Source organism: Hemiscyllium ocellatum, chromosome 26, assembly GCF_020745735.1.
Source record: "Hemiscyllium ocellatum isolate sHemOce1 chromosome 26, sHemOce1.pat.X.cur, whole genome shotgun sequence".
Taxonomy (NCBI): Eukaryota; Metazoa; Chordata; class Chondrichthyes; order Orectolobiformes; family Hemiscylliidae; genus Hemiscyllium; species Hemiscyllium ocellatum.
In genome coordinates, this window is record NC_083426.1 from 15,451,838 (window position 1) to 15,475,776 (window position 23,939).

The 23,939-nt window shown below is 40.9% G+C and overlaps 1 protein-coding gene across 1 annotated transcript; it reads right to left on the bottom strand.

Moving 5' to 3' along the window:
* Positions 1 to 1,783: 1,783 nt before the first annotated feature.
* On the bottom strand, positions 1,784 to 20,840 carry med20 (mediator complex subunit 20). Its single transcript, XM_060845083.1, has 4 exons — positions 20,644 to 20,840; positions 9,355 to 9,506; positions 5,452 to 5,705; positions 1,784 to 3,390 (listed from the first exon to the last, which is right to left on the bottom strand). The coding sequence occupies exons 1-4, from the start codon at positions 20,655 to 20,657 to the stop codon at positions 3,175 to 3,177; spliced, it is 636 nt and encodes a 211-aa protein (XP_060701066.1). The 5' UTR covers positions 20,658 to 20,840; the 3' UTR covers positions 1,784 to 3,174.
* Between the last annotated feature and the right edge of the window lie 3,099 nt (positions 20,841 to 23,939).

Consider the following 23,939-nt stretch of genomic DNA (forward strand, 5'->3'; position numbering starts at 1 on the left):
GAAGTAATCTTATTAAAACAAAAATGTTCCAAGGGAACTTGACAGGGTGGAGACTAAGATGATATTTTTCCTTGTAAGGGAGAATCTTAGAGCTGGGGACTTTTATTGTCCCTGTTTTAAAAGGTTATTTGGATATTTATTCCCATATTGCATCAATTGAGCAGAAATATACATGCAAAGAAAGAGTCCTGAGGATAGCCAAAAATCTCTTTGTGGTACGGAACTAAGACATCCAGGCTCTCAGGATCCTTCAAGTTGCTAATCTGAGCAGGTGGAGCAGGATATTTCCTTAGTATTCCTTGACCAGGAGATAGGTAAAGAGAAATTATCCCCAGTCTTCATTTCTATCCACTGAACCCAGTCAAAAGCATAACGACTGGCTATCTGATGACAGAAGGCTTATTTCAGTAACTTCCTCAAACCTTGCAACAGCTGTCCCCATGCCTCCAATTCTGGTTTTGCATGTTTTCTACCTTCTACTTCTTCCAGCTGTCTGCCAGCAAAGTTATGGAATTCTCAAATATTTCTGCTTTGCTCTCTCCCTTGAAGGCGGTTCCTAAAAATCCCCTTGCTGATCAAGGTTTGGGTCACCTATCCTACCTTATTTGTTGGCTAAGTGCCTTCGTTATCTTATGATCCTGTGAAACTTCTTGGGATGTTCTACTTACAAATGTAGGGAATTAATTCAATTAAAGGTTGGTGCTTGTCATGACCAAGTAACCATAGTAACATTCTATCCAGGTCTTCACTGGAAGCATGTTAACAAGTTGCTGAAGAACTGGAAAAATCTCTTCCTTATCTCAAGAACAGTCAGTATGAGAACTGAAATGTTGATGTGGGGAGAAAAAAAATAAGAACAATCACAGACTTGTTTACATTTCAGATGTGCACCCCTCATCAGAGCTGTCTCCACCTGTTGTAAACAATCTGAACGTTTCCAGCATTTTATTTTTGTATCATATTTCTAACATATTCGTATTTCTTTTTGTTTTTCAGCAGACAGGTTATTCTGTTTGTCTATTTGCTCAGTTAATTAAATCTCACTTTTACTGCTCATCCAGTCATCATATGACACAAAAGCACTTCATAAATCCAACAATTCCACTGTAGCAATCCTCAGTACAAAATCAACACAAATTCTCTACAATCAGCACACTGTAGGTCTTGTACTTTTCAAAAGGATTCAGAGCACAAACACCTCCCAAAATTGACATTGTTGGTAAGTCATTTCATGGTGTGCCTTTGTAGTTTATGACACTATCTCAATCTCTGGCAGTAGTGGAGTGATCTGTTCCATCAACGAATTGTCTTTTTCAGAAATAGATAAAACCATTAATCATTGCACAAATACAACATGCTACATAACAGTCTGGATAGATTTAAACAAGAGATATAATGAGCTTCAGAATTAAGGCATCTAAAATCTCATTGCAATAAAATTGGATTTCCTCACCTCCCCACTGTATTGATGTTTTATCTTACTTTTGGGAATAAGTTGTGTTCCATAAATTGTTTTGATGGCCCTCAAGAATCTCATTGCAGTAGGGAATGGAGACATCCAGGTTATTGTGATCCTTCCCTTACTCTTGCTTTGAGTTTGCCAATCTGGGTAGATGGAACACCATGTAGTTCTTTAGACCTCCTTGACCAGAGATAGAGAAAAAGTAATTATCCCCAGTTTTAATTACTATCCAGTTGGAAGATAGTTCAGACACTCAACAAGCAAAAAGCGAACACATCAAATTCTTTTGATTTTCTTTTAAAAGCAGCAGCATTAGCCAGATTCAATGATAGATACAATTGTAGAGAATTTCAAACGTTTAATAGGCAAAATTTAGAGACACCCAAAAGCATCAGCAGTTGACCAGCATCTCACACAAGGGGCACCATTCACATGCAGATCTGCCTTCAGCAGGCTGTCTGGTCACAAGCAGCATTCTTGTCCACTCCAGAAGCGCACACAATTGCTTCAGTTGGGGTCAACTGGTCAGATATGGGGCATTCTTCTGTTTTAAATTCGCTCCTCAGCCTGTGCTTGCGATGTTGATCCAATGTAGACTTTAACACAAACTAAAATCTATCTCACTAATTTTACAAAGCCGGTAAGTTCATTTGCCAGCATGAACCGGCAAAAGAAAAAGGCATTTACAAAGCCTAAGACAATCTTTCAGCCCTAATCTAAAGCAAAGCAGTTTATCTTCATTGAGCTTGTGACTTGTACAGTAGCACAGGAAGACATTAAGAATTTATTTATCAGAACAGAAAATACAGACAATATTCTGGTCAAGCAGCATCTGCAAGTAAAAAAGAGTAAACATTCAAAATGACCTTTTATCAGCAGTTTTCTCTCTGCACAGAGACTGCATATACTACTGAAAATTTGTCACACTTTATTTTTATTTCGGATTTCCAACATTGGTTTTGTTTAAAGATTATTCAGTTGTTAGGAGCTGGAGAGTGTTTCTCCTTTGCCACTGAATTTCTAACCCCCCCCCACATGACCCACAGTCAGACAGGGAGTCTGAATCACTCACATGACTTTCAAATCAAATCATTGGATGTGCAGTCAAACAAAAGGCTGTAACAAAACAGAAACTGCTGGAAAATCTCAGCAGCACATGGAGTGAAAGCAGGGTTAATGTTTTGGGTCCACTGATGCTTCTTCATAAGGCTGTACGTTCCCTTCAGATCTTTGCTGACAGCTTCCACTCACCACTTGTTTTAAGGTTGTCAAGCTTGAAATTGCAAAAGCACAGAGTCATCTCTTCAGGTTGTGCCGTATTTAATTGAACAATTCTGCTCCAAAAACATTCCAAACAAGGGAATCAATGTGAGCAGAGTTGGGATAGTGGGGTTAGAGGAGAGATTAAAAATAACATACAGGAAGATTTCACTGATCATATTGGAAAATGACACCCAGATGCTGAATGGCCACATCTGTTGATGGAGGGGTAAAGCAACAAACAATTTTTCTTGGCTACACCTTCTGTTCCTTTGAAGCAGAAAGTACTGTGCAAACTTTTTGCAGCACCTTGAATGACTCCTAGAACATTCCATACTGAGCATGTGCTATTTACTTTTGCAAGAATGTGGTTTAGACTGCAAAAAGTAACAAAATATATAAAGTATGAAGTTCATATGCAACTCAATTCAGATTTCCCACACTGAAGTAGTCTATCTAATTCCAGACACAGGGGCCTGTTGCTGTTTCCGGATCTTATTGAACAGCTCCATGTATTGAATAGCTGTGTCTGTTGGTGTATAAATTCCATCATGTTTTGTTGAGAATACAGAAGGTATCCCGGGTGTATGGCTTCCCATGAAACTTTGCATGAATTCCATCATGAGATTCCAACAGTCATTGGAGATAATGCAAGGACAGTACTCCACCTGAAATTTTGAAAAACACAATATTTACTCTTATGTAGATCTTACTTAACTGCAAGTTATCTCTTATGTACGGTCAGGTCACGGCCAGGATAGGCCAAGAGAAGACTAAAAACAGATGTCACAGAGAAAGTGGAAGAAGGGATACATGAGATCAGGAGTAGGCCATTCAGCCCCTCCAGCCTATTCTGCTAGTCACTGAAATCAAGGATGGTCAGTGGCCTAACTCTAAATACTTGCATTTGGTCCATCTCCCTCAATACCATTGCTAAATAAAAATGCATTTATCTAGATTTAAAAAATTAACACTGAACTAGCATGAACTGCCCTTCGTGGAAAGACTTCCAAACCTCTGTCATTGTTTAGGGACATCAGTCCAGCACCTTTGTTAAACTAAAGAGTCAGGAGTTATCCAATTTCTTTTCGTAGACCACCCATTCTGATTTCAAGTTTTAATAAAATATATATTGTTGTAATTACTAAAAAAAGGGACAATTGATTTTTCACCTTCCCCACCAATCTCTACCAACCAACATCCCTTTTCCTTTCCCCTCCCCACAACCCCATTTGGCACAAGGAGTGATTCAAGTTTGCTCATCAAGGGACGGAATCGACACAGATTGCACCTTTAGCCACTCCTGTCACAGACAGTTAACCGAATAAAGTTGCATGGGGGAAGGCACTGGGAACTCACTCAACATGGAACATTTTACCAAGCATCTGCTCTATCAAAGCTGTTGCAAACTGCAATTTACTACAAGCATTCTCGTAAGGAACAAACAAGTCTTCACTCAGAAGATACATTGTTTAATTACAAAAAATGAAAATTCTCAATATTCCTTGTGGCTCCCACCCAAGTCAAAATACTACTTTGCATTTGCAATTATCCAGAATGCTGCTGCCCACATCTTACCTTGCACCAAGTTCTGTGCTTCCTGACTTACATATCTCCGTAGCCTCTTTCAGACTCTCAGCCCTCAAAAGCATCTGTCACCTCTAATTCTGGCTTCTTCTGTATCCTCAATTTTAATTGCTCAATCATTGATAGTCATGCCTTTAGGGCTTGGGCCTCTGAACTCCGGAATACCCTCTATTATACACCTTTCCATCTCACTACCTTTAGCACCCTCATTAGAATCTCTCTCTTGATCAAATACCCCATGGGTAGAGCATACATTGCTTAGCATGTGTTTTGAAAACATAATTTTTTATTAGTCAGAGCAATATAGCACAGAAACAACTCATCCGCGCCAACAAGGCATCCCAAACTGACCTATTCCTAATTGCCTCTAAACCCTTCTTATTCATGTATCCATCAAGATGCTTTTTAAATGTTGTAATTATATTCACCTCCACCACTTCCTCACAGTTCCATACATGCATCACTTTCAGCATGAAAAACTTACCCCGAGATCCTTTTCAAATCTTTCCCTCTCACCTGAAGTCTATGGCCTCTAGTTTTGGACTCCCCCTAACCTGACAAAGAGAGTTTGGCTATTCACCCTACCAATGCCACTCATGATTTCATTAACCAGTCCATGGTCACCCTCAGCCATGGAAAGAAAGCCCAGCCTCTTCAGCTTCTCCCTGTAACTCAAACCGTCTACAACATCCTTGTAAGTCTTTTCTGCACCCTCTCAAGGTTACATCCTTCCTGTAGAATGACGATCAGAATTGTACACAGTATTCTAAAAGTGGCCTCTTCAATGTCCTGTATGGCTGTACACAAAGTCCCAATGCCTTTTTCACTACCCTGGGTATTGTGTGTGAATCCACTTTCAAGGATCTATGTAACTGCACCCCCAGGACCCTACCATTAAACGTGTTCGTGCTGCCCTGCTAAACCTACCAAAATGCAACATTACACTCAACTAAACCAATGCATTAAACATAGAAAAATAAAAGTAGGCTTTGAAGAAGAGCAAAGGGAGCACTTTTCTTTTTTAATTATCACATAAATGTAAAGTTAAAACAATATTTTGGCAAAGAATCCTCCAGAAACAATGCCAGGAAAATACAACGGTGTGAAGAACAAGTACCTGCAGTTGAAATCAATGAACATACCTCAACTGATATGCCACGCACACTTGGTCCCATGGTGACTGTCCCCACCTTTATTAGGAAGTCGCCGTATTGGTAGCGAGGTCCACGGCTCTCTATCTTGCTGCTTTTTGCATTCTGGAAAAACCCCTTCAGTTTGATCATCAACGTGTCAAAGTTTGAGTCTGCCACCAAATAGGGGCCGTTTTCAAAAAGTGCAAAGCAGCTGAGAGGATATTCTGTGTTGTGCATAACATACATGAACTTTGCAGCCTGCCCTGATGAAAAGTAGGATGGATATCATTAGAATTAATGAGCACAAGGCAAAAGAAGAGATTTAAGACCTCGTTACACATCCAGCCTCACAAAGGTCACATTGAGTTCAGGGTGGGTGTTGCAGCTGTCTAACAAAGATGCAATAAATCATGCTCTCTAACACACACACAGTATTTAGAGTTCTAACTACACTCTGCAGGAGATTTACATCACTTATTAATTGAGCCGCTTCCTCTTCTGAAGGCACTCACTGATTCAGACTGGCTTAAAATTCCACGGGCATTGGATCACCTGCTGATACTACACCTTGAAAGCTATTCCACAGTTAAATAGTAGGACATGGTAGGCTATTCATCCATGCAAGTTATCATATAAATTTTCACGACTCTCTCCTCTCTCAATGCATATGTGTTTTCTACTAAGAGTCAATGGATGGCAAACAAAAACCAGAATTCTGGCTGATTGCCTTCTCCCGAGCTCATGAACACCAAAATCAAATGCAGATGCTCACCCTCTAGAGATCACTGGTTGAGGTTTGTTTCAGCAAATGAACATTGAATTCAGTAGATTGGAAACGCTTAAGCAAGACAAAATTGTAATGCAGGAAGGCATCAAAATACACTCCAAGTTTATAAAAGAAAATGTCTAATACATATTGCATGCATTGACATTACACGAGTGAATTCACTTAAGTATTTCAAAGGTCTCGCATTCTAAAACTGAGAATCCATACCGAACATCAATAGAAATAGCATTTAAAGACCATGTTCTACTGCATTCCTGAATGGGTAAGCCCAAGGCAACATAAGTGATTCTATGTACTATGAAGAACCACTCAAACTTTCAAGCAGTTCAGTCTTTCAAGATAGTTTTTATAAACATCTTAGGGACACCAATGTGGTGACTGTGAATGTGAATTGCTTTAATATTATTGAGGTAGTTTTATGTACATCAATACCAGCAGACATCATACCTATAATGATTCCTGATGTTTCAAAGCAGCTGTAATGAGGTATAGCAGTTAGAAACGCACAAACCAAAATAAGACACAATCCTTTCTTCTGAAGAAAACCTATCTGCCTTCCGTTCAGCTCTTTGCCAAGTTCCACTTCCAAGGTTGGTGACATTATCTCTCAGCAAGGCTCTGATCATGAAAAATTTGACATTGAGAACGTTCATACCAATTTTCTAAATAATCTGACATTCTGATCAAGAAAGCAAAAGAAACCCAAACTTCCTCTCCCCATCTCTAGCCTTTGATTCTTGCTGGGTGCATATACATTTGCATGTAAGGGAAAGTAGGCCATTCAGTCCATTAATTAAGACACAGCTAATCTGTATTTAACTGTCTAAGTTCAGGGGGCTGGCGAGCGAGCGAGTGCTAAGAATTCCAGATTTCCAACACTTGTGTGAAGATGTGCTTCCTGACATGACCCCTGAGTTGGATACATCTAAGTTTAAGGCAATGCCCCTTGTTCTGCACTATAAGTGAAAATAGCTTCTCTCTATCTGTTCTTTCAATTCTTTTTATCAGAAATATTTTGAAATAGATCATTCCTTCATCTTCTACACTCAAACATGCAAGTCTAGTCCACACATTCTATACTCATAATTTAACCCTATTAGCTCCAGCACCGTTATGATGAAACAGAAGAAAATCACAGCATGGAAAAGGCCACATGGCTGTCAAGTAGCAATTTAGCCTCATCCAACTCTCCAGCTCCTGGGCTATTTCATTTTACATGTTGAAGGTTTTTTGCTTCTGTCCATTCAATGAGCTTGCTCAGCACCCTCAATCATGAGTGAAAAAAAAATGTTTCTTCTGCGCTCCAGCCCTTCCAAGGCTAATATCTTGTTCCTGAAGTTATGGTGCCCAGAAGTGAACACGATACCATAAATAAAAATAGAAAGCACTGGGAATACTCAGCAGCGTCTCTGTAAAGAGCAGCAGTGATAATCTATTCATCCCAGATTTGAAGGTGTCAATTGATCATGAAAGCTTCAACAGTTTTTTCGGTGGGGTAGGGGTGGAGAGAGAGAGAGTGAGAGAGAGAGTGAGAGAGAGAGTGAGAGAGAGAGTGAGAGAGAGAGAGAGAGAGACTATTACAGATTTACACCACTTGGGGAGAACTGATTTGTTAAATCACTCCTGAATGGCCTAGCTCATTTTGAAAATTACTCGTCTTCAAGCCAGTATTTTAAATGGGGACTACTTGAAGCTTCATATAGCAGAATAAAACTTCCACCTCATTTTATCCAGCCACTTAAGACAAAGGTCAACATCCTACCAATCTTTCTAATTACTTTTATTGCCAGACAGATGGAGAGCAACCCATTTAGCTTAAAACAAAGGACAGTTTGTTTCATTTAGTGAGTGGATTTAAACCTCCTGGGTTTCCAACATGGTGTAGAAGAAACTGCCATTCAACTGTTTGTGTTACACGGAGGTAGTAATATTTTCTGTCCACCACTTCAGAAATTGAACCGCAGAATGACGCAAGATTTTCAATCATAGATTTTTCAAGTTTGCAGCAATTATTCTGCTGCTGTCCTCCTCCTAACTTTCTGGATGTTACGCATATTAAGATGAAAGTCACTTATCGATTATCCAACTTGGAAAAGAAAATGAAGTCAGAACTAGATTAGAATATAAATACTTATGATGTGTGCAGACATGATGGGCTGAAGGGCCTTTTTTTGAATGCTGTAACAACTCTGATTTTAAATTGCCTTGAAGCAATTTTATTCCAGACACACTCTCCCTTTCAAACTTTACACTTAAGTTTGTGTGTGTGTGTTTGATGTCATGTTTTATTATTTCTTTTTCATGTTAATGAGTAATAAAATTCCACTGCATTTTACTCAAGAAAAACTCACAACTGGCTGCAAACCTTTGGCAAGTATTGCGTTTTGTTACTAGTGTGATACTGCAGCTTGTAAAAAACAACCAAAAAATTTTTGTTGCAGCCAAATCAGGGATTAGGAAAAATGGACTGATTCTGTCCTCAAAACAAAAACCTGGTTATAACAACATCTAGTCTGCACCGTCTTGTGAAACAATTCAGAGAAATTGCTCTGGTTTTCGAAAAGGACAGGAACATTTTGCAAAACTTACTTTATGTATCAATTTTCCAAGTCAGCAGCTTGTGAAGTTACACTATCCGTAACAACAATATGCAGTTTTCACAGTTCTGATTGGCTGTTAGGTCCATCTGGTGGGCAAAGATTGGCAAACGTTGATGCACCTGGCATGCAGAGGTCAACAGCCTGTGGCAAATGGCTGATTGCCAAAGGCTAGGGGCAGCAGCAGGTGAAGGAGGTCGGTGGAGAAATGAAACAAAAGGCAAGGGGAACTGAAGAGCAAAGTACAAAGCATGGGACAGGGACAGTTGGGGGGGGGGGGGGGGGGGAAATCAGAAATGCATAGAAAGAAGCGTGACCTGGGAGTGTTAAAAGAAGTGGGGCAAGAAGGATAGGATTAGGACTTACAAGTGTTGCGGCAAAGATGCCAACTTTGCTTCAAAATGTTTTGCAGGGCTCTGCAGGCTGTGCCAGTGTGTCCCTTTACATTTTACACCATGTGAAGAAATGATCACAAATTATTACATGGCAGAAAAGGACTCCTGGGTCTTCAGTGTTTGTGACAGTTACCTGGGATGGTTACAGTCGGTCCTGCATGATAGGTTTCACAGTCCACGCAAAAGGTCCCCTGCTTAACAGCACCCAATAGCTCCAGTTTTTTGGTGAGCATCTCCACCGCTTGCTGGACACTCTTCCCCTCAACTGCAGGAATCTGGGAAACGCTGCAAATGAGAATCAGCAGATTAACAAAACTCAGCACAGATTCACATGCAGCATTTTAAGTTTGGGAGTGCAGAGAGAGCAAAGTAATGAGTTTTGCATTTCCATTCTATTCTTTCACCTCACATCCTGAAAGATCTCCCTATCTGTGGGATACAGATGCGTAAGACGTTTTCGAGTCCAATGCAAAAGGTTGAGCAAGCTATCCAAGCATCATAGACTTCTTTAATCAAGGTTCAGACATGTGACAATCTCTGGAACAGGTGGGATTTGAACCTGGGCCCTCTGTCTCAGAAATAGGAATGCTACTGTTTCCCTACAAGAGCACCCTTAAACCCAAACGCAAGAACACACCATTGTCTGATCAATTAAAATCAAAGCTCACATTTACCTCAACTAAGGAAACCCTAAATGTCCCAATTATCTGATGTACAGAGCTGGAAAATCCTCCTGAAAAATGACCATTTCAATGTTGCAATTAATCACTACTTGACTAGAGTGATCCATGGGGCCAGCAGGCCGCTTTCAATAAAAGTTTGGGGGGTGGTGGTGGTGGGGTTTAGTGTGGGCAGGTTTACTAAAGACAGCATTGTCCTTCACATGAGCACACAAATCCCATTTCACAATTTGTCATAGTGGAATCTGAATGCATGACCAACAGGTTTGGGCCCAGTACCGTTACAGCAGTTATTGTACCTTGGCACTGATTAGGAACTAATCCTTATACTTGCACAGAGAAGGGGCTAGCCCTCTCAAGTTTCTGATGCAGATCCCTTACAACAGGTCCTCAGATACACAGCTTTCCTTTCACTTTGTACAGTCAGTATCCAGAAGAGGGAAAAGAAAATCACTTGATTAGTGACTATTGGTTCAAACCAAATCCGTTAGGAAGCAGGAAATGAGAACTGTCTGATCCAATCAGATCACTTACAAACAAGGAATAGAAACTGACAGAACCAACCAGATTGGTTTGAGGGTGAAACTGGAACCTGTACAAATCAGATTGTGTGTTACTTAAAACAATTGAGGTCATAAATTCTAAGCATAAGAAACAGGAGCTGGTGTCAGCCATTCAGCCCCTCGAGATCACAGGTGATCTTCGACTTCAGTTTCCCACACTATTCCCATACCTGTCCATTCCTTAACTATCCAAAGGTTCCATTTCATCTCATCTCAATTATGTTACTGAGTCTCCATAGCTTTCTGAAGTGGAGAATTCCAAAGATCCACAACTCTTTGAATGGAGGAATATTTCCTCATCGCAGTCCTAAATGGTTGACACTTCAGTCTGAAACTAGGATCCCTAGTTCTAAATTCGCCGAGCCAGGGTAAATAGGTCCCAGCATCTCTCCCTTAAGAGTTGTGTGTTTAATGAAACCACCTGGAGTGTTGCTGAACAAAGAGACCTTGGGGTGCAGGTTCATAGCTCCTTGAAAGTGGAGTCACAGGTAGATAGGATAGTGAAGAAGGCATTTGGTATGCTTTCCTTTATTGGTCAGAGTATTGAGTACAGGAATTGGGAGGTCATGTTGCAGCTGTACAGGACATTGGTTAGGCCACTGTTGGAATATTGCATGCAATTCTAGTCTCCTTCCTATCGGAAAGATGTTGTGAAACTTGAAAGGGTTCCGAAATGATTTACAAGGATGTTGCCAGGATTGGAGGATTTGAGCTATAGGCAGGGGCTGTTTCCCCGGAGTGTCGGAGGCTGAGGGGTGACCTTATAGAGGTTTACAAAGTTATGAGGGGCATGGATAGGATAAATAGACAAAGTCTTTTCCCTGGGGTCAGGAAATCCAGAACTAGAGGGCATAGGTTTAGGGTGAGAGGGGAAAGATATAAAAGAGACTAAGGGGCAACTTTTTCACGCAGGCGGCGGTACGTGTATGGAATGAGCTGCCAGAGGAAGTGGTGGAGACTGGTACAATTACAACATTTAAGAGGCATTTGGATGGGTATATGAATAGGAAGGGTTTGGAGGGATGTAGGCCAGGTGCTGGCAGGTGGGACAAGATTGGGTTGGAATATTTGGTGAGCATGAATGGGTTGGACCGAAGGGTTTGTTTGCATACTGTACATCTCTATGACTCTATGACCTCTAATTCTTCGAAACTCTGGGTAATTTAAGTCTTGTTTACTCTATCCCTCCCCAGACAAACACCTTATTCTTAGATTTTTCTTTTGTTTGTGCTCTAAAACAGGTGTATTGTTTCTTGGATAAGGCAAGCAAACCTATATACAACATCTCAGATGTGTTCTCACTGAGCTCCTGTACAACTCCACTATACAAGGGTGGCAACTACTGCCTCACAGCACCAGGGAACTGGGTTTGGTTGCAACCTCAGGGAGTGGAGTTTGCACTCTCTCTCCTGTGCAGGTTTTTCTCTGGGTGCTCCTGGTTTCTCCCACAGTTCGCAGATTTTGCAGATTAGGTGGATTGGCCATGCTAAATTGGCCCATGGAGTCCAGGGATGTGTAGGGTTACAGGGATTGGGATGGGGTGGGGAAATATCAGGGTGAATGCTCCGTGAAGGGTTGGTTTGAACTGTTGAGGATGGGCCGGATGGCCTGCTTCCACACAGTTGGGGTTCTGTGACTTGCACATTCCACTGTCTTAGGGGTTAACATTTGTTTCTTCTTAAATATTATCTGTACCTATGTGTTAACTTTCAGTGATTAAAATGACTCCCAAGTCCCTCTGAACATCAATATTTCCAAGTATCTCAACTTTTTGAAAGATATTCTGCCTTTCAATTCATCCTAACAAAAAGCAAACAACTTCACATTTTCCCACATTATCCAGTAGCATGTCTCAAAACCAGCAACTCAGGACCAGGGCTATGAATGAATTGAATCAGCATTATTTTTACCCCATTATTGTCAAGTGTACTGACATGAGTACAGTGAAAAGTTTACAAGTCACCACTTATGCGGTATCTTAACTACAAAGGTACATAGGTACAGATTCGTCAGTACAAATTCTTAGGAAGGAGAAAAAAGAAAAATAAGGAAATAAGAAGTCCAGCAGTATAAACCTTCGAAAGTACATCCCCCTACCCCCAATAAAATAAAAGCTCGGCACAGAAGCTAGTCAGCATGCCCATCCGTTATTTTACACAGTAGTTATTAAAATTCCTTCCCTGATGGCATTGTGGGTCTACCTACAGCACATTGACTATAAGTTCATCACCACCACCTTCTCAAAAGGGAACTAGGCTTCAGCAATAAATGCTGATCGAGCCAGTGATTTCCACACCTCATGGGTGAATTTTTTTTTAAAAAGTGCTCACGGCAGCTTGGCTTCTTAAACTGTATTCATATATCACCAGTTTTTACTTAACCGGAATCTGAGGCATTGTACCAGTATTCCATCTAGAATGTGCTGCGAGACTCACTTCACCCATCCAAATCCTTTCACAGCCCGTGTTCCCTTCCCCATTTAGGAAATCAAAATATATTATCTCCGCTGGCCCCTTTTACTTAACTGACTAGTTACGCCCTCATAAAACTTATTGCTGGCTAAATACCATTTCCTTTTCATAAATCAGCGATGAATCAGCTTTATTACATTATGATTTTACAACTCCCCAATTATCATGCCTCGACTATTAGATTTCAGAATTTTCCTGAGTATTGATAGAAGAATAACTGGCTATAATTTCTCTCACCTGCCTTTTTTTGAGTAACTGTTCAACCTTTGGGACTGGTCAGAAGCTAGGGAATTCTGGAAGAATTTGCAAAATGACTGAACAGCTTCGAACACTTGTGGTGTATTCATTCCCAAAAACACTTATAACTCAAACTACTGAAATTCTAAAACCTTTTCTTTTCCCTGATAAGTGTTACCATTGCGAAAACTGCAAAAATAAATTGTAGTTATTAGCTTCTAGACTTGAAAAAATTAAAAGATTTAAAAAATTAAAAAAAGGGGTGGAGAATTTCAAGGCAATGGTGCATAGTTTTCAGCATAGGGGATTTCAACACTCAGGCATATTTTTCAGGAGAGAGGAGAAGAATTTAAGAAAGAGATAGGGGCAATTCTTCTTTAAAAACAGAGTGATTTGTGGGTGGAATGAACTTCCAGAGGAACTGGTGGATGCAGGTACAGTTACAAATTTTAGAAGACATTTAGATATGTTAATGAATAGGAAATGTTGGGAGGGATATGGGCCAGGCGTAGGCAGGTGGGCCTAGTTTAATTTGGGATTATGGTTGGCATAGGCTGGTTGGGCCAGTATGACTCTATAAGTGAAATATTTCTGGGCAGGAATGTTTTAACTGTCTTTACACAACTAATCCACTGTATATGCAGAAAAAGTTTTGAAATAAATCGGGGGAATTGATGTTGGAATGATCTAAAAGCAACCAGGAGATCAACATATTTAGGATTACACTTGGTGTGTTGTCTACTTTGATGAGCGATGTAGACTAGTGACACGTTTCAGTAGCCACTTCTGTTTCTGTAACTTTGAAAGCTTTCAGGCTGTTGAAAGGAACTAAAAATAACTTTACACTGTCGGAACAAACACTCAGCTTGTTACTTTGCAGTAAAGAACCTCCACCATAAAAGCACTGGCATTCTCTGGAGAGAAACAAAGCAACACAAGCAACTGCAAATTCAACACTGGAAACTATCAGATCCAGTTCCCTGAAGAGTAGTAGTGTTTTTTTTGTCAAGGTTCGTCTTGAGCAGCTCTGCCACAAAGGGCTCTGTACCCTACGGGTTGTTCTCAAGGATGCACATTGAGACAATATTAAATGTGGCTGTAGGACTATCAACCTGGTGAAAGATACCCTTTGGACTGTCTGAAGCTTCATACAATCACATGATAATTATAGTGCAGATGGAGGCAGTGTGGCCCATCGTATCTGCTCCAGTTCTCTGAATAAGCATTATAACCCAGTGCCCTTCCCTTACTTTTTTTTTGCCATTAATTTGAATGGCATTTCTATTTAAATAATCATCTAATGCCTTGGTCTGTAGGCTGGCCCTTCAGTGCAAAACGCTGCTCTCTATATGCTGCAGACTGGCATACTCCAAGATCCAGGGCTACGTGTTGGAGGGACACACGTGTTGAGAGAGACCACAGAGGTGATGGGTGGTTGTGTCTGTGTCTGTGTATGCCTGTGTGTCTGTTTTGTGGACAGATCGCTGTCTAAGGCCTTTCAGTCACGATATACTGGGGGATTGGTAAACAGTAGAACCCACCATGCTGTACACCTGACAAGGAATGTACACTGTGAATATCAAAAGTATTGAAATTACATTGAGACATCTCAGAGTGGAACATGGTTTAGAATGAGAAGTTCATTTTTATGGCACTTTCCAAAATATTTGATTTGATGGCATTTCATCATTGGCATTCCTAACATGGAATGCATATTGTACATATTAGTACAATTAAAATTGTATTGAAACACCCAAGAGTGGAACAGGATGAACGGAGGTGACAAATTTTGTTGTAAATTTGGTAATTTAAGTAGAAAGGGCTTGTAATATAGTTTTACAAATTCCATGAATAATACATATTTTGGAAAAGAAAAATGGAATTCCCTGAGCAGACTGTGAAAATCATCTGGTAGAACATCTCAACAGCAGAATTTTCAAACAAAATTAAGACCTTGTTTGACCAGCAGCAAGCTCTGAAACACAGAACTGAGTGCTCTATGTGCACACACTAAGATAAACAACAACTGTGCTGTACGATCAGCAACTCAGTGACAGCTGCACTTTGGATGGCCCAAAGCTTCCCAGGGCTCTACTGCAAGGAGTGTCCACGACAAAGTGTTGCAGACGGGCATTTTCCAAAAGGGCAGGACTACATGCTGACGGACTACACTAGAGCCAGAAACAGCAGCTGCAAAGGCTCATCTGGTAAAGAAACAAAATCAGGGCCTCCTGCCATTTTACAACAAGTGAGTGGAAACCAAGTTAAAATGGGTTGAATACTTAACATGAATTGGATATAAATTTTAGCTCTCATTGTGTTGAGAGGCACCTCAAGAGTGCCACACACTGTATGGAAAGAAAACAACCTTTACTGTACTTAATGCAGTATCAGTTCCACGTTACTACGTGCTGCTCCTTTACAAATTTTAAGAATAAAGTATATTTTTAGGGAAAAATCAAATTAAATTGAAAATCCAGGTCCCCTCACCTACTCCTACAGAAAACATTGTTGAGCACTAATGACTACAACTTAGAAAGTGAAATTAGATTGACTAATATTCCCAGCAAAAGGAAATGAATCAACAGTCAGAAGGCTAAAAGATAAAGCTGTTAATAATTAGCGACCTTCTGAAGCACCACAGTATGTTTTACAACTTCATCCTTCATCTATATAGCGCCTTCACTATAATAAAATGCCACAAAGCACTTCATAGGAGCATTATAAAATAAAACAGGCTGTTGAGTCACATAAGGAAATATTAGCTCAAATAACCAAGCTCATGATCAAAGAAAGGTTATGACAAATACATTAAGGACAAAAGGGTAACAAGAGAGAGAATAAAGCCCCTCAAAGATCAGCAAGGCCGCAGGAGATGGGAGAGATACTAAACGAGTATTTTGCAGCAGTGTTTACTGTGGAAAAGGATATGGAAGACACAGAATGTAGGGAAATAGATGGTGACATCTTGAAAAATATCTAAATTACACAGGAGGAAGTACTGGATGTCTTGAAACACATAAAAGTCGATAAATCCCCAGGACAGACAGGAAGAGTATACTTAAGAGGGAAATCAAGAGAGCAAAAAGGGGACATGAGATAGTTTTGGCAAATAGAATTAAGGAGAATCCAAAGGGATTTACAAATACATTAAGGACAAAAGGGTAACAAGGGAGACAATAGTGCCCCTCAAAAATCAGCAAGGTGGCCCTTGTGTGGAGCCGCAGGAGATGGGGCAAATATAAACGAGCATTTTGCATCAGTACTTTCTATTTACAAGGACATGGAATGTAGGGAAACAGATGACGACTTCTTGAAAATGTCCATATTACCAGAAGAGGAAATGCTGGATGTCTTGAAATGCATAAAAGTGGATAAATCCCCAGGACCTGATCATGTGTACCCGAGAACACGGTGGGAAGCTAGGGAAGTGACTGTTGGGCCTCTTACTGAGATATTTGTATCAGCAATAGTCACAGGTGAGGTGCCGGAAGACTGGAGGTTGGCTAACGTGGTGCCACTGTTTAAGGAGGGTGGTAAGGACAAGCCAGGGAACTATAGACCGGTGAGCCTGACCTCAGTGATGGGCAAGTTGTTGGAGGGATTCCTGAGGGACAGGATGTACATGTATTTGGAAAGGCAAGGACTGATTAGGGGTGGTCGACATGGGTTTATGCGTGGGAAATCATGTCCCACAAACTTGACTGAGATTTTTGAAGAAGTAACAAAGGGGATTGATGAGGACAGAGTGGTAGATGTGATCTATATGGACTTCAGTAAAGTGTTCGACAAAGTTCCCCATGGAACACTAGTTAGCAAGGTTAGATCTCATGGAATACAGGGAGAACTTGCTATTAGGATATAGAACTGGCTCAAAGGTAGAAGACAGAGGGTGGTGGTGGAGGGTTGTTGTTCAGACTGAAGGCCTGTGACCAGTGAAGTGCCACAAGGATTGGTGTTGGGTCCACTACTTTTCATCATTTATATAAATGATTTGGATGTGAGCAGAAGAAGTAAAATTAGTAAGTTCGTAGTGACACCAAAATTGAAGGTGTTGTGGACAGCAAAGAGGGTTACCTCAGATTACAACAGATTCTTAATCACATGGGCCAATGGGCTGAGAAGTGGTAGATGCAGTTTAATTTAGATAAATGTGAGGTGCTGTATTTTGGGAAAGCAAATCTTAGCAGGATTTATACTTAATCATAAGGTCCTCGGGAGTGTTGCTGAACAAAGAGTCCTTGGAATGCAGGTTCGTAGCTCCTTGAAAGTGGAGTCGCAGGTAGACAGGATAGTGAAGAAGGCATTTGGTATGCTTTCCTTTATTGGTCAGAGTATGGAAGGTCATGTTGCGGCTGTACAGGACATTGGTTAGGCCACTGTTGGATCATTGCATGCAATTCTGGTCTCCTTCCTATCAGAAAGATGTTGTAACACTTGAAAGGGTTCAGAAAAGATTTACAAGGATGTTGCCAGGGTTAGAAAATTTGAGCTATAGGGAGATGTTGAATAGGTGAGGGCTGTTTTCCCTGGAGTGTCGGAGGCTGAGGGCTGACCTTATAGAGGTTTACAAAATCATGAGGGGCATGGATAGGGTTAACAGACAAGGTCTTTTCCCTGGGGAGGTGGTTTCCAGAACTAGAGGGCATAGGTTTAGGGTGAGAAGGGAAAGATATAAAAGAGACCTAAGGGGAAACATTTTCACAGAGGGTGGTGCGTGTGTGGAATGGGCTGCCAGAGGAAGTGGTGGTGGTTTGTACAATTGTATCACTTGAAAGGTGTTTGGATGGGTATATGAACAGGAAGGGTTTGGAGGGATATGGGCCGGGTGCTGGCAGATGGGACCAGATTTGGTTGGGATATCTGGTCGCCATGGATGAGTCGGAACTCCCCCCCTCCCCGACCTCAGCAATAGGAAAACTGATATTTTGAGTCCAGAACCACCCAATTGAGTACCTGAGTCTGTTGATGTCATACTTGGTACAGGAGAAAAGGGAGTGTTGGGCAGCCAACAGTGGGAGTGTGGGAGTGAAAGATCATATAATTAAACCTCCAGGATGCCGTCTGGCCCAAACTAGTAACATTACTTGAGCTCCATAGCAAGGATATTGGCAATAGCTTTAGAATATTGAATACTATGCTGCCTCGGATCATTGCTGACATGGGTCGGTTTATTCACTTAAACCTGTTGCGTGCAATAGTTAGGATTGTCAATGAAAGTAAGCAGTTCTAGTGGATATGATATGACATTTTATGTTTTTAAAATATTTAACCTTTCAAGGATAGCTGTGTTATGCAACACAAAGATAAAGGATTGAAAACAGAATTTTTTGGACAGCATAACGCTGAAATTCTAAAGAAATGAGAGTCAAATCATTGGTATTCATCAACGTTAAACGTTCTTGCTACCAACAGCACTTTGATGAACTTCAGGTTAGACAATATTCTAACTACAAGTGAGAGTAAAGACAAGACAGTGCCTTGCTGCACTCTCACAATAATTTGAGGGTGATTTTCAAAATCAGGATTGAGAACCCAATCGCTGGGTAATTTCCAGGTCGAGAGTGGGGTGCTAGAAAAGCACAGCAGGTCAGGCAGCATCCGAGGAGGAGAATCGACATTTTGGGCATAAGTCTTTCATCAGGAATAATTTCCAGGTGGCCAACCCCATGCTTATAACATGTCTTTATTCAAGGGATTGGCTGTGTGTGGCAGGGAGATAAAACCAACTTTTGCTGACATCTACATGGACAGACACATTTGACATTATATAAATCAGCAAGGGCTAGAGAATCCCTCATGCAATGTCACTTCAAAATGCAAAAACTCGAACTGGTCCACTGCTGAGCTCAGCATCTCATTACGGGAACCAAGCTTTATCAGGACGTGGTAGCAGTCTGTGGAGTGCAAGTGGCAAAGGCAGATGGCATCCATGAAGGATCTTGCCACTACTTTGAAGTAAGCAGACATCACCTGAGGGACAGATGCCTAACCATGAGCTTATGTTGCCAAATGGCCAAAATGAGGTTTAAGATGCATAATCATCATCCAACTCAATTCACTTCCTCAACATCTGTTTCCATTGCTGAGGATAGGGCTGGCCACCGGTATACACTGTAAACCCCTGACTTCCACAGTTCCCTCAACTATAAATCCTCATCCTATGCTTCCTGTAAAGACTCTATTCTATTCTGCCAGTTTCCCTGTCTACATTACAATGAGAAAGGTTGTCCAGGATTGCAAGGAATCTTGATCATAATGGACTGAGTGGAGATAATTTGGATAAATGCAAGGTATTGTATTTTGGAAAAGCAAACAAGGGTTGTGTTGGCAGGATTAGACCAACTTTGCGAGTGTCCACATGGACATTTGATATATAAAAAAACAAGGATTAGAGAAACTCAGCAGGTCTGGCTGCATCTCTGGAGAGATGTTTTGAGATCAATATGAACAGTTCATGAGTCAAAACCCTACTGCTTGTTTCTCTCATGACAAAGGCCCTTTGACCTGCTGAGTTTCTCCCAGCGTTTCCTGAATTTTATTTCAGATCGCTGGCATGCACAGTATTTTGCTTTTATTTTCCTGCAACTCTAATGACCCCTTCAACCCAAATGCCTCTGAAACGTAGAAAATTGACAGCTGTGACAGAGGTCATTCGGTCCCATTGTGCCCATGCCATTTTCCAGATCTTGGCCTGTAAGCCTGTAGGTTGTGGAACCACAAGTATAATTTATATATATTCATGAGCATGATGAGGATTTCTATCACTGCCACACTTTCAGGTAGTATATTCCAGACCCCCAGCATCCTCTGGAGACAAAAACCAACCCAACTCCTTGTCCAATTTACAACTCAGAGCAGAAAGTGCAAAGCAAGTCTCGAATCTTAGGCCCTCTGTGAGGTCGAAATATTAACATGCATGTTGATTCCAGTTACACTCACGTCTGACAGTACAGGGGAACTGGATTAGTGGTGCTGGAAGAGCACAGCAGTTCAGGCAGCATCCAAAGTGCAGCGAAATCGGCGTTTCGGGCAAAAGCCCTTCATCAGGAGGGCTTCATTCCAGCACCACTAATCCAGAATCTAGTCTCCAGCATCTGCAGTCATTGCTTTTACCTGGTACAGGGGAACTGGTCAGAAGAAGCTGTAATTGTGTCAGAAATAAATCATTTAAGATAAAAACGGACGAATCCGACACAAGCATTTTACCTTAGAATGATTTGCAATGTGTTAAGTAACTTAGATATTCCACATTCAAGAAATGCTGGAGGCTCCTGACAAAGAGGGATGCTCTTGACGTCTTTTTTGCTCTATATAATACAAATTTAACATGTGAAATTGCCTTGGAGATCCCAGATTACTGAGTGCTCTTGATTTCAGTTCTGGTTGCCTTGCTAAAGCTCAACTCCCTCCCCCCCTGCACTGACCGTTCTTTTGAATAAAGAGAGTTGATGAAAAAGGTGCCTCTCACCAGGTAACGCCCATCCTCTCGGCTCCGGCTCTTCCTCCAACTCTGCAATCCTTCAACACCCTCCTGAGTCACCTCCTGCTGCAATGATACGATCACAATCTCCCTCTTTCCCTTTTAGCGCCAATACTGCACCATCCTTCGCCTCCTGCCTTGAGCTCTCCCCACCGCGACGATCGCAAACCCTCCAAGAGGCGTCTCTCTCCTCACTCACAGTGACCCTCCCGCAACCGCGCCCCTACTGGACAAGTGACTCTCCCGCAACCGCGCCCCTACTGGACAAGTGACCCTCCCGCAACCGCGCCCCTACTGGATAAGTGACCCTCCCGCAACCGCGCCCCTACTGGACAAGTGACCCTCCCGCAACCGCGCCCCTACTGGACGAGCAGACCTCCGAGCTGCAATTGCTCTCCACAATCAGGGTTGAACAGGCATCCCAGCATTAAAGATCCAGGTCAGACAAACATCCCCTGCCCTTTATGACAAACTTGATCACGATTTCATACCAACTTTTGAGAGTAAGGGAACTATTTAAAGCAAAATTAAACACGGTTTTAAAAAAAATGTTCCATCTACATTGTTTTCTACAATACTGCTGGGTTAATGGTAGTTTTATTTTCCCTAGGATGGGGGATTTCAAGTCTAGGGTACACATTTTTTAAAGTGAAAGAGATTTAACAAAGACGTGAGGGACAAACTTTTTACGCAGATAATGGTTAGCGTGTGGAATGAACTTCCTGATAAAGTGATGGATGTGTATACAATTACAATGTTTAAAAGACATTTGGATCAGTAGAGTCATAGAGTCACAGAGGTGTACAGCACGGACACAGACCCTTCCGTCCAATTCGTCCATGCCGATAAAATATCCCAACCCAATCTAGTCCCACCTGCCAGCACCTGGCCTATATTCCTCCAAACCCTTCCTATTCATATACCCATCCAAATTTCTCTTAAATGTTGCAATTGTACTAGCCTCCACCACTTCCTCTGGCAGCTCATTCCATACACGTACCACCCTCTGTGTGAAAAGGTTACCCCTTTGGTGTCTTTTATATCTTTCGCCTCTCACCCTAAACCTATGCCTTCTAGTTCTGGAATCCCCCACTCCAGGGAAAAAAATAGTTTGTCTAGTTATCCTCTCCATGCCCCTCATGATTTTTATACACCTCTGTAAGGTCACCCCTCAGCCTCCAATGCTCCAGGGAAAACAGCCCTCGCCTATTCAACCTCTCCCTATAGCTCAAATCCTCCAATCCTGGCAACATCCTTGTAAATCTTTTCTGAACCCTTTCAAGGTTCACAACTTCTTTCCGATAGGAAGGAGACCAGAATTGCATGCAATATTCCAAAAGTGGCCTAACCAATGTTCTGTACAGCCACAACATGACCTCCCAACTCCTGTACACGATACTCTGGCCAATAAGGGAAAACATACCAAATGCTTTCTTCACTATCTTAACTACCTGCAACTCCACTCTTAAGGAGATATGAACCTGCACTCCAAGGTCTCTTTGTTCAGCAACACTCTAGGACCTTACCATTAAGTGTATAAGTCCTGCTAAGATTTACTTTCCCAAAATGCAGCTTCTCACATTTATCTAAATTAAACTCCATCTGCTAATTCTCAGCCCATTGGCTCATCTGATCAAGAACCCATTGCAATCTGAGGCAACCTTCTTCACTGTCTACTACACCTCTAGTTTTGGTGTTATCAGCAAACTAACTTACTAACTATACCTCTAATGCTCACAATCAAATCATTTATATAAATGATCAAAAGTAGTGGACTCAGCACCGATCCTTGTGGCACTCCACTGGTCACAGGCCTCCAGTCTGAAAAACAATCCTCTACCACCACCCTCTGTCTTCTACCTTTGAGCCAGTTCTGTATCCAAATGGTGAGTTCTCATTGTATTCCATGAGATCTAACCTTACTAACCCGTGTTCCATGGGGAACTTTGTCGAATGCCTTACTAAAGTCCATATAGATCACATCTACCACTCTGCCGTCATCAATTCTCTTTGTTACTTCTTTGAAAAATTCAATCAAGTTTGTGAGACTTGATTTCTCATGCATAAAGCCATGTTGACAATCCCTAATCAGTCCTTGCCTTTCCAAATATATGTACATCCTGTCCCTCAGGATTCCCTCCAACAACTTGCCCATGACGTCAGGTTCACTGGTCTATAGTAGATGAATGGAAAAGGTTTGGAGGGATATTAGCCAGGAACAGGCAGGTGGAAGTAGTTTAGTTTGGGGTTACGTTCGGACTTGTTGGACAAAAGAGTCTGATTCTGTGACTAATGTTCAATGACTAATCTTCAAACATCTCCCCTGATTTTAATTGAAGTCACAGGTAGTGCCAAAATACATATTGTGTAGAACTAAAGGAATACAGAAAAAACACATAACAGATTGGATATCAAAATAGAATTTAACATTGCATATCTTGCAGCATCTTCATATTTATGCATTTCAGATTTTCAGCAACCACAGTTCTTTGTTTTACTATTATGTTAGAATTTAACTTTGTGTTTTATAGAGTTTAATAATAAATCCATTTAAATGAATGAAAATCAATAGATCCTTTATTTTAGATGCATATCTACAGCATTTGACTCAAAGGCCCTGGACACTTAAAAGTGCCAAAAGTACTTTTAGCAATAAAGCCAATTATTCCACATTGATTTCTTCTGTCGTGAAAATTGATAATAACTGAAAGTTTCCCTACAAACAGAATTAATTTTCAATTGGATTTGGAATAACAAGACATAAACTTTACAGACCAATAAGGATTAGATGGCTTAAACAAAGTTCTACATTGTTAAGTGAACATAGAGGCATAGAGCAGCAAGGAAACATATCCTTCATTCGACTTGTCCATGCCAACCAGATATCCTAAATTAATCTAGCCCCATTTACTAGCATTTGGCCCTTATCCCTTTAAACCCTTCCTATTCATAAACAAAATAAAATTGATAGTTAGTTACAAGTGAATATTTATCCAATTTACCATGATCAAATTCACAAAAGATATGCATATTATGCATAAACATAACTACTATGAAATATTTTTATACAATGGTTTAAATAAAATTGAGTGCAAGGTTGATTGAGAATAGTTTAACAAGTAGTGGATAGAAAACAGTAAAATGATCAAAGAGATTGCAATTAAAGCTTAAACAGTGAGAATTCACCATTGTTATTCAATAAGAGCTCTCTTAAGAACATACAAGTATAGATGGAAGAGATAAACCTATCTCACTCAAAAACGTCATGCACAAACCATCTACTA